Source organism: Scyliorhinus canicula, chromosome 12 (genome assembly GCF_902713615.1).
Source record: "Scyliorhinus canicula chromosome 12, sScyCan1.1, whole genome shotgun sequence".
Lineage (NCBI taxonomy): Eukaryota > Metazoa > Chordata > Chondrichthyes > Carcharhiniformes > Scyliorhinidae > Scyliorhinus > Scyliorhinus canicula.
Window position 1 is genome coordinate 132,025,626 of NC_052157.1, and position 11,761 is coordinate 132,037,386.

General features: G+C 45.6%; 1 protein-coding gene across 5 annotated transcripts in view; it reads right to left on the minus strand.

Annotated features, from left to right (window-relative positions):
• The window catches only part of kctd7 (potassium channel tetramerization domain containing 7), a 59,421-nt gene extending 48,684 nt beyond the window's left edge, over positions 1-10,737 (minus strand). For 2 of the 5 annotated variants that reach the window (XM_038814164.1, XM_038814161.1), the window contains exons 1-3: positions 10,524-10,735; positions 4,908-5,077; positions 1,773-1,951 (exon numbers count right to left, since the gene is read on the minus strand). In XM_038814164.1, the coding sequence (XP_038670092.1) occupies positions 1,773-1,951; positions 4,908-5,077; positions 10,524-10,649 (475 nt within the window). In that variant the 5' untranslated portion in view covers positions 10,650-10,735. Of the gene's footprint in view, positions 1-1,772; positions 1,952-4,907; positions 5,078-10,523 lie in introns of all 5 variants that reach the window. The other 3 variants (XM_038814162.1, XM_038814163.1, XM_038814159.1) reach the window with 2 other exon arrangements.
• Positions 10,738-11,761: the final 1,024 nt, after the last annotated feature.

The window sequence follows — 11,761 nt, forward strand, 5'->3', positions numbered from 1 at the left end:
ATAATGGCTGAACATTTTTTGCAAAATTATATTTTTTTAAAGCTGGGGCTGTCTCCTGAAACTGGTTGAGAGGAGATTTGATAGAAGCGTTCAGAATCGTTAGGGTCCTGTACAGAATAAATGGTAAGAAACTGTTCCCATTAGCAGAAGGTTTGAGAATCAGAGGGCATAGATTTGAGGTGCTTGCCAAAAGAACCAAAGGTGATATGAGGTGAAACTTTTTTTACACAGTGAGTGGTTACAATCTAGAATTAATTGTCTGAATCGGTGCAGGAAGCAGATTCAATTTTGGTCTACAAAAGGAGTTCAATAAGTATCTGGGAAGCAAAGAAACTCTGCAAAGAAAAGGCAGGAAAGTAGGACAAGCTAGATTGTTCTTGCAGAGTGCTGGCTGGAGTTCAATGGACCAAATGCCCCCCCCTCCCTCATCTTCTGTGCTGTAACCATTCTATGATTCAATTTGTGAAATAATTTCTTTCTAAAATTTCTTGATTTTGATACTTTGGCTTTTATCTATTTCCAATCACAGCCATTTACCTCGCTATTTGAAAATGGAAATTTAAAACTCGAGGAGTTTAGTGAATTTAACTTCCTGGTTCACTGTGTGTGAATACTTCAGTGTATTGTAATTGGATGCTCACCTGTTTGTTGACATCACTGCCATTGCTCACCTGGAGATCCCCTTGGACTTGGTAACAAATTTAAACCGACAGTGGAGGAGGGGAAGTCACATCACAAAGATTGTTAGATCTTTGTGGGTGGCTTTCTTCAAGGTCAGCGACAAGCTTCCTTGCATGAACGCTGACCATAAAATCCAACCCATGAGTTTGTTTTGATAAGCTTGAAATTAAAACTGCGCAATCCTAAGAGGGCAGATCCTCTGGCCAATAAAGCCGATTAGCGAACAATAAACATCATTGGTCCGCTACATTTTCAAAAATTCGAAATGTATATGATGGACCCAATCGATCCGTGCAGTCATTTTGGCATATTAATTAACGTGTTTGCATTAAATCCAATCTTAATTTATAAATAGTATGTTAAAAAGTGTGCTAAAAGTGGACACAGAAGACATTAGAATTGACAGTCAATATTAAAATTAGGGGTTAGGGTGAGGGGGTGGTTGAATTTCCAGGGGGATCTCTGCTTGCGGCACGGTAGCACAGTGGGTAGCACTGTTGCTTCACAGCACCAGGATCCCAGGATCGATTCCCGGCTTGGGTCATTGTCTGTGCGGATTCTGCACGTTCGCCTTGTTTTTCTGCGTGGGTTTGCTCCGGGTGCTCCGGTTTCCTCCCACAAGCCCTAAAAGACGTGCTGTTAGGTAAATTGGACATTCTGAATTCTCCCTCAATGTACCCGAAGAGGTGCCGGGATGTGGTAACTAGGGGATTTTCACAGTAACTTCATTGCACCATTAATGTAAGCCTACTTGTAACAATATTAATGATTATTATTGTTATTAACTGGTGGAATCTATGCTATTTTTCCAAGGTTTCTGCGACACATCTAGCAAAGTTACAACAGACGACTGACGGTATCCTGCACATATTCATTTCACTGGAACGTAAACCAAACTTCATTTCGAGCCCAAATAAATCATGTGCATGTTTGTATGTTTAGGAACAAACAGAACAGGAGTTGTCATCTCGCCCCTCAAGCCTATTCTGCCTTTCAGTAGGATCATGACTGATTTGCAACCTAACTCCATTTAGTGGGCTCTTCATTAAATTTTTTTTTGGAAGAAAAGTGGTAAAAGTAGGCAGCATTACCTTTGTAATATGGCAGCAAGTCCAAAAACGCCTTCCTGACTTTTTCACTAGCCAAGGGCTGTAGTTCATCCAGACACTCAAGAAGGGGTCCAATAGAATAATACTGTGCTTCTTTGTAAACTGTTCTTACTCGCTCACGAGGTGGTAGATCATCACTCCTTAAAAAATTGAGAATGTCTCTGAAAAGAGAAGGAAGGTAATGTATTAGCCCAGTTTGTGTTGATCTCTGTAGTATAATGTTTTGGCAGACAATTAATTTATTTACATCTTCCTCACAAAACATCTATTTGTACTTAATCTTATCTGTTTGAGGGCAGTACGGTGGCACAGTGGTTGGCACTGCTGCCTCACGGCGCCGAAGACCCGGGTTCAATCCCAACCCCTGGTCACTGTCCGTGTGGAGTTTGCACATTCTCCCTGTGTCTGCGTGGGTCTCTCCCCCACAACCCAAAAAGATGTGCAGGGTAGGTGAACTGGCCATGCAAAATTGCCCCTTAGTTTGAAATAAAATAATTGGGTACTCCAAATTTTTTTTTTTAAATGTTTCTTTTTGAATATCATGTTGGTGTTAAGTGTGGTTGAAAGAACAACATTTCTGTAAGTGCACGGTACTTTCTTGTCCTCACGCAGACTGACAAAGCATTTCAGGGTTTAATCACATGGGTACAGGCAGCATTCCTCTGCCTCATCAAAATCGGCATTTCTTCAAGTATGAGGATAGTAAGTGGGCAGGATTCTCCCTTCTGAAGACTAAGTCCCCAGGCCCGCCGGAAAACGGGCGAGAATCACTCTGGACTTTTCCCTCGAAGGTCCGGGGTAATTCTCCATTTTCCAGAGGGCTTGCAGAGCCCCGGCGTGCATCCCGCAGCTCTGGCTGCTGGTGGGGCCCTGCTAGCCAGACCGCCCGGCCGCGCATGCCGGCCGTAAGCGGGTCCACACATGCGCGCAGCGGCCCACTTCTGCACAGCCGCCGCCGACATGGCAGAGCCACACACCGGGCCCGCGCGGAGGAAGGTAGGTCCCTCACAGATCGCAATGGCCTGCCGCCGATCAGTGGCCCCGATCGCAGGCCTGACCACCGCTGAGGCCTCCCCCCCCCCCCCCCCGAGTCAGATACCCCCCCCCCCCCCCCCCCCAACCAGGACCGCCACCGCGGCTGCGGGTCCCAGCTCCGGCAGGGTGGTACCACATGTAAAACACATTGGCGGGAGTTCGGCTGGTCGTCCGCAGAGAATCACCACGGGGGCCTGTTCCGACGGCCACGACTGGCGCCATGTCGACTGCGCGCGAGGGACTGGCGGGTCCGCGGAGAATCGCGGAAGCGTCGTCGCTCAGGATTTCCGGTGTGAACGGCTATTTTCCGCCTCGCGCCGGGTGCGATTCCATCGCGGAGGGTCAGAGAATCCCGCCCAGTATGTCATAGAAACTGAAGTATATAATTCAACCTCTCAACCCTGTTCTGCCATTCAATTAAGCTAATGTGCACATCAGCTCCATTTACCGACTATGATATACCTAACAAAAATGGATCCTCTCGATCTTGAAAATTTCAATTGACCGAGCACCCACACACTTTTGGGAGAGGGAGTTCCAGATTATACAACAATATCACGGAGATATACTTCCTGATTTCACCCCGAAATCTTAGCTCCAATTTTAAGATTGTGCCCTTGTTCAGACTTCTCCCACCAGAGGAAACAGTTTCCCTGTAATCTGCCTATTGAATGATTTAGCACTTCAAAAACTTCAATTAGATCACATCTAAATTTAAGGGAATTCAAGCCAATTTTATGCAATATGGTTTCATAATTTAAACAAACCATGTCATCTGAGAACACACACTCTACCCCTTCTAAGGCCGATATCGCAATCCTGCGGTGCAGTACACAAAACTGAATGTAATTCTCCTGACGGGGTCTGACCAAAGCTCTGTACAACTGAAGCATAATTTCTTCACTTTTCAGCATCCTAACTGATTGCTTGGGCATTACAACAAAACCTGGATTTGTTCTCATTAAGCGTCCACTTGAATGCATTTTCCTGCAAGTTCAGTGGATCTAATGAAGGGAAAGAACTCGGCCTGATTTACTTTTCCCTTGTCCCAAGCTTATTAAGGTTAACTGTAAGGCATTGCTGCCTCAAAGTGCTAGGGACCCAGGTTCGATTCTGACCTCGGTTGACTGTGTGGAGTTTGTACATTCTCCACATCTCTGCGTGGGTTTCCTCCAGGTGCACCGGTTTCCTCTCACAGTCCAAAGATGTACAGGTTAGGTGGATTGGCTATGCTAAATTGCCCCCAAGTGACCAAAGGTTGGGTGGGGTTACAGGGATAGGGTGGGGTATTGGGCTTAAGTGGGGTGGTCTTTTAAAGGGTTGGTGCAGACTTAATGGGCCAAATGGTCTCCTTCAGCACTTTAGGGGTACTATGATTCTCTGCTGGCATCGCTGTTAGTATTATCCAGTTCAGTAACAACCATGGATCATATTGGCACATTCAGATTTTGTGTGGCTCAGCACAATGCAGTGCATTTACCAAAATAATTACTACGGGAACTACCACCTACATTTCCAGTTATCATCCTTACTGGCAAACCGTTTCAAATGTAATTTTTTTTTAATTAATTCATGGGATGTGGGTGTCACTGGCTAGACCACTTCACTCAAGTGTTAATGTAAGCCGACTTGTGACACTAAGAAAGATTATTATTATTATAGACCAGTATTAATTACCCATCCCTAATATCCCTCAAGAAGGTGGTGGTGAGCTGTCTTCTTGAACCAGGATTTAGACCCAGTGACAGTGAAGGAACGATGAGATATTTCCAAGTCAGGATGGTGAGTGGCTGGAAAGGAAGTTCCCGGTGCTGGTGATCTAATGTGTCAGTTGCCCTTGTCCTTCGAGATGGTAGCAGTTGTGGATTTGGAAGGTACTGTCTCAGGTACATTAGTGAGTTCCTGTGGTGCATCTTGTAGATGGTACACACTGCTGCCACTGTGCGTTGGTGGTGGGTGGAGTTAATGTCAATGGATTGGGTGCCAATCAAGCGGGCTGCTTTATCCTGGATGGTGTCAAATATCTTGAGTGTTATTGGAGCTGCGCTCATCCAGGCAAGAGTACATGATATCATTACCTACCCAAAGTAGGTCCCATCTCTGTCAATAAAGAATCGCCCCTCGGAATCTGTAGGAATACGATGTCGGCCACTGAACATTGCTGCTAGCATAGTGTCTTCATAGCGCCTCAAAGTGGATAGTCTTGTGGTAAAATATGTGCCTCCTACATTCAATGGGACTACCTCTGGAAACTACAGAGGCAAAGAAACAAGACTGTTAGAAAACACATCAACTATCCTGGTTGATTTTCTTTCTGAGCTTCCATGATTATTTTAATTATTGCTCATTTATCATTATTATAATTATTCCTGTGGAATGAATATGACTTGCTTAATACGTGGGAGAGGGAAAAATAATTATTCTATTGCCGAATGTACGTTCAAACTACCCACTCATCTGCTACACTTTCCAACATAGCTGGCTCCATATGGTACATTTTATCTAACTTAATAAAACTTATTTATAATCAAGACAACCCAGCAATTGGGTAACTTGTGACTGAATAAGCTAAGGACAACCCAGATATTGTTCTTTGACATTTTTCTTACAGTAAAACAAATCAAATGTGAAGATATAAACTGCCTATTGTCTTAGTTTATGCTGGGTTCTCCAGTGCGTCTAGAAAGGAAAATATCCAGAAATGACATTTGGTTAAAAGAAATGGTTGTTCACATTTACTGGGGAAAACAGTCAGATATACTTATAAACACAACCATAGCAACTCAAGCTAGATCATAGCATGGCTGAATAGATTTCTCCAAAAGGAGAGATTTGCCATTTTTCTTATACAAAGAGAGAAAAAGAATGATAATAAAAAATGTTTGACAGACATAGAAGTGAGTGTATTAACCCACGGAGGTGGTTCAGGGGATGGGCAGCCAATAAATTACTGGAGAACTGAATTAGGAGAGCTGTCCAATGCATTCCCATTACTGAGTCATTTTAGCAGTGGCGTAAATGGCATCAAGCTTGGCAAGGCCCCATCCTCACATTCAGAGGTGGGTGGCCAACTTGAATAATTACAATAAGATAAAAGCAAATTACTGCAGATGCTGGAATCTGAAACAAAAACAGAAAATGCTGGATAATGCAGTACGTCTGCCAGCATCTGTGTTGAATAATTACAGACCCAATTGATGGTCCTTTTCCCTGACTGCTAGCATTTCTGGCTTAGTAGAAGGTGCAGTGGAGTGGTATCATATCCACAGGCTTCTTGGCATCGCCATTCCCTCGGGCCGACTGCGTGGTTTCAGCAGAAAGGTGATTTGTCTTCCTCCCCTGTGAGGGTACCTCAAAATGGAAGTGTTCTCATGTTCTCCTCTCTCGCTAGCACTGTTGATGCTGCAAGTCAATCAGCCCTTTAATTTGACAATGGGCCCAGATTCTGTCTGCCTTTTAAACATTTTTTCAACTTGTCCTGTCACCTTCAACAATTTGTGCACATATACCACCAGGTCTCTATCTACTTCTACCTAAAGCATTGGCCCTAATAACAATATCTGCGGGATCCTCCTGTAAGACTTCCTTCAGTCCAATAAACAATTCACCACTACACTCTGTTTCCTGTCACTCTGGCAATTATTCTGGTGAGCCTACTGCATGACACACTATTAAATGCCTTTCTGAAGACTATATACACCATTTCAACCATAATACACTCATCAATCCTCCATGTTACATCCTCAAAACTTCAATCAAGTTGGTCAAAACAATTTGCCTTTAATAAATCTGTGCTGGATTTCTTTAATCTATTCTTTCTAACTGATTGTTAATTTTGTTGTGAATTATTGTTTAGAACAGCTTTCCCGCCACTGTGGTTAAAGTGACTAGCTTGTAGTTGCCGGGTCTATCCTTATAACCTATTGTGAACAAAGTTGTAAGATTTATAATTTTCCAGTCCGCTGACACCATTCCATACTGAAGGAGGATTGGAAGATTATGACCGTGGCCCTGCAATGTCCGTCCCTTATTCCCTCAGCATTCTCAGATACACCATAGAAGATAAGAGCAGGAGGAGGCCTTTTGGCCCTTTGAGCCTGCTTCACTCTGGCATGTTCAGTTCTGATGACTTATCACGCAGAAGTACAGCTAGCCTGACCAATATCTCTTCCTTAGTCCATTGAGTATCTCAACTAACCCCCCACACACAAAGTAGTTAGCACTGTTGCCTCATAGCGCCAGGAACCTGGGTTTGATTCCAATCTCAGGTAACTGTCTGTGTGCAGTTTGCACTTTCTCCTCCTGTCTGCGTGGGTTTCCTCCAGGTGCTCCGGTTTCCTCCCAAAGTCCAAAGATGTGCAGGTTAGGTGGATTGGCCATGATAAATAACCCCTTAGAGTGGAGTTTCAGGGATAGAGTGGGGGATTGGGCCTAGGTAGGGAGATCTTTCAACGGCTCGGTGCTGACTTGATGGGCCGTATGGCCTCGTTCTGCACTATAGGGCTTCTACAATTACATGACTAAGACTTGGGCATCATCTTCTTCCTTGGTAAAGACAAGTACTCATTTAGCACCACTCTAGGCTCTCTCCTTAAACTCCTTCACCATACTACCTGCCAGTCTAGTTTCAAAAGTCTCCTTGAAGCCTCTTAGTTTAACCATACTTTCAGTCATTATCACTCTATTTGGTTTGAGTTGAGAAGCAGGAACGGTGTGACCACTCTCCTGGGGGTCACATAGGTGAAAGAGAGATAGAGAAGCAAATCTGCAGGGAAATGACAGACATGTTAAGGACTATAGAATGGATATTTTGGAGGACTTTATTTTTTAAAAATAAATTTAGAGTACCCAATTTTTTTTTCCCAATTAAGGGGCAATTTAGCATGGCCAATCCACCTACCCTGCACATCTTTTTGTGCTGTGAGGGTGAGACCCACGCAGACAGCGAGAACGTGCAAACTCCACACAGACAGTGACCCGGGGCCAGGATCGAACCCGGGTCATCGGCGCCGTGAGGCAGCAGTGCTAACCACTGCGCCACCATGCCGCCCCTTTGGGGGAACTTTAATTAGGATAACATTTGAGTGAAGAGAACGGGGGGGGGGGGGGGGGGGGGGGCGAGGAATTTCAAGATGTTCAGGAGAACTTTCTTGACCAATATGCTCTAAACACAAGTGGGTAAGAGTCATTGCTGGATCTGGTGTTGGGGAATGAGGTGGTTCAAGGGTCTGAGTAAGAATGATCATCACACCGTACGTTTTAGGTGGGTAGTGGAGAAGACCAAGGAACAATCTAAAGTGGAGCTTCTAAATTGGAAGAGGGTTAACTTCAGTGTGGTGCGACGGGATCTAGTCAAGGGAGGTGAAGAGGAAAGTGAGACTGACAAGGAGAGAATATAAGAATAGTTTATTGCAAAAGAACTGAAGTATAAAAGTAGAGAAGTGTTGTTGGAATTGTATAGGGTGTTGGGGAGACCACATCTGGAGCATTGTGTCCAGTTTTGGTCTCCTTATTTGAGGAAGGATGTGGTGGCATTGGAAGCAGTTCAGAGGAGGTTCACCAGATTGATTTCAGGTGGCACGATGGCACAGTGGTTAGCACTGCTGCCTCACAGCGCCAGGAACCCAGGTTCAATGCCGCCTTGGATGACTGTGCTGAGTTTGCTGATGATTGCCCAATGTTTAGCACCATTAGAACATAGAACATTACAGCGCAGTACAGGCCCTTCGGCCCTCGATGTTGCGCCGTCCTGTGAAACCCCTCTAAAGTCCCTCTACATTATTATAGAACATAGACTAGAACATACACTATTATAGACCATGGTATGACTAAACTGCATATATGTACATGTATACAGGATATAACCCAAATTATGAGCTAACTCCATGCTTGCTTCAACATAGGTATCTGTCGTCCACAACTGACTCTAGTCTCAGGGCATATGTCTTGTTAAATCACAGTGTGGCGATACTGTTACCCAGTCCAACAGTACATTGCCCTTGTTATGCCAGATACCCTTATACTACACAACTCATCCTCATAATTTAACCTTTTTGCCCCAAGCATAATTCTTGTGAATCTGAGCTGATGCTCCCTAATGCCAATATATCCTTCCCGAGGTTCATGCTCAGAACTGAATGCAGTACAGCAAAGGGACTCTCACTTATACTTGATGCAGCTGTAGCCCAACCTTCATCCTTTGTATTCCAGGTTCAATTATGGTCTTGGGTTATTGTTTGTGTGGAGTTTGCACTTCTCCCCTTGTCTGCGTGGGTTTCCTCTGGGTGCCCCGGTTTCCTCCCACTTTCCAAAGGTGTGCGGGTTAGGTGAATTGGCCATGATAAATTGCCCCTTAGCGTCCAAAGTTGTGTAGGTTATGTTTTGGGGTTGCAGTGGGGAGTGGGACTGGGTAGGGTGCTCTTTCGGAGTGTTGGTGCAGACTCAATGGGCCGAATAGCCTCCTTCTGCATAGTAATTCTAAGTATTTGTGAAACAAGTGAATTTTAAAAGAGATGGCACCTGCAATTTCCACAGTTTCAAATATCTATCATTTTGGATAAAGAATATATTGTGACAGCATATGTCTCCTATAAACTTTATAAATTTTATGCACAAACTCTAAAAAAAATCCGTTGTAATTAAACCATGCATGAAGTCACGCAAACTCGCATGAACATGTTTCTGCCATGATATTAATAGCTTCCATGTATTTAAAGATAATAGCTGATGATCCTCATTAACACGGCGAAGTGGAAAATCTTATCGGTTCAACATTCGAGTTGCTGCTTCCCCCTGTGAATGGTTTGCAAAGTGTGGTCTGTCTGCTTTGCCCATTCTATGTTTTTATAATTTAACATTCACAACAGGTTCACAGGCACGGCGCACGTTCATGAACAGAGATCAGGGGAATTTAACTTCAGGTTAAAAATATCAAATTATAAAAAAAAAACATTGACGCCCCCCCCCTTCCACCAGACACACTGATTTATTTGCATAAGGATCCCAGATGTTAGGGCAGCACGGTAGCATGGTGGTTAGCATAAATGCTTCACAGCTCCAGGGTCCCAGGTTCGATTCCCGGCTGGGTCACTGTCTGTGTGGAGTCTGCACGTCCTCCCCGTGTGTGCGTGGGTTTCCTCCGGGTGCTCCGGTTTCCTCCCACAGTCCAAAGATGTGCGGGTTAGGTGGATTGGCCATGCTAAATTGCCCGTAGTGTCCTAAAAAGTAAGGTAGGGGGGGGGGGGGGGGGGGTTGTTGGGTTACAGGTATAGGGTGGAGGGTGGATACGTGGGTTTGAGTAGGGTGATCATTGCTCGGCACAACATCGAGGGCCGAAGGGCCTGTTCTGTGCTGTACTGTTCTATGTTCAGCCAGTGCAGTGTCAGGTCTGAGCTGTTGTGAAGCAGGGAGGCTCTGACTGACAGCGGGCACATCCAATGGCCAAGCAGCCTCTTATCACAGACAAGAGGAAGAGGGGACTGGGCCAGTCACAAACTCAGCACCGGGGGTGGGGAGTTGCTGTTTGTGCGAAACGTCTTCCACCTGTGGAGCCTGACCCATCCTGGGCGAAGACAAGATTATTGCAGAGGGGATAACCCCCCCCCTCCCCCACCCCCACCCCCACCCCTGAAAGAATGCGGATTAGTGGAGTCCGCGCAAGCACCGCCGCTGCCACAGTGCGGCACCCACCCTCCTCACCTCTTGCACAGTCAGTGTGTTTGCAGGTCGGTTGGCAGCTGCCTTCCTAACGCCGTCTCTGGAATCGGAGCCCGACATTGTATCGCCCGACTGTTCGCTTCCCTGGTGTCCTGAAATAACCACCATCCCTCTCGCCTAATTGTGCAATGTTAAAAGCTACTGTTGCAAAAAAATAAATAATATACCGATATGTCGGGGGGGGGGGGGGGGGGGGAGAAAAGTTACTCCCTTAATGGCCGCAGCTCATCTTGCAATGCCCCACCTCCTCCTCCTCTGTGCCCACACATCGACGATGGTACCGGGTTGCGGCTGGCTTATCTGCTGCACCATTAACCTGCTGGGGGATTCTGACAACACTGTCCCCGCTGCCTGTGTACCGCGCAGCCGCAGCCTCGCCCTCCCGGCCCCTCGCAGTTCAAGCCTCACAGCCCCGGGAAGCAGCTTAAAGCTGCAGGGCATCGGAGGGAAGGACCACTGCAATGTTAGCAATAACACACAGCCGCCCCTCACAGTGGCTGGTCCCAAACACATTCTCTTCACAATCTTCGTGGCTGCCTAGACCCATATATTTGTGTTGGTAACGGGGTTGCCAATGCCAGAGGATATGCAGCTGGGGCAGATAAATGGTGTGAAGGGACCGGCCATGTTCCTGGGGCTAAATGGCCTTAGTTTCTGTGTTACAATTTTTGGTTTACCAGACACTTCCATCAGCCTCAAGTCATATTTGCCCCCTCAGGTGGTCCAAAAAGATCCCAGTGCACTATGCAAAGAGCAGCAGGCCAGCTGTCCTGAGATCCTGGCCACTATTTATCCCTCGGTAATTCTAAAACTCTGGTCATTTATTTCATTGTTGTTTAATGGGAGCTTACTGTGCACAAATTGGTGGTCATGTTTCCTACATTGCAAAAGTGTTGACAAAAGAATAGGGTGTCCAGAGGCTATAAAAGGCGCAATCAATGTATTTGCTCGCTAGAATTTCTGATGCTATCACCAAGCTACCTTCCTTTAAAAGCCTCCTTAAAGTCATTTACTTAGACCTTACTTTTGGGGGGGGTGACGCAATGGTTAGAACCGCTGCCTCATGCCATCAAGGACCTAGGTTTAATCCCAGCCCTGGGTCAGTGTCCATGTCGAGTTTGCATATTCTCCCAGTGTTTGCATAGGTTTCGCCCCCTTAACCCAAAGATGCACAGGTTAGGCAGATTGACAAAATAAATAGACTTTTAGTCATCCTAACT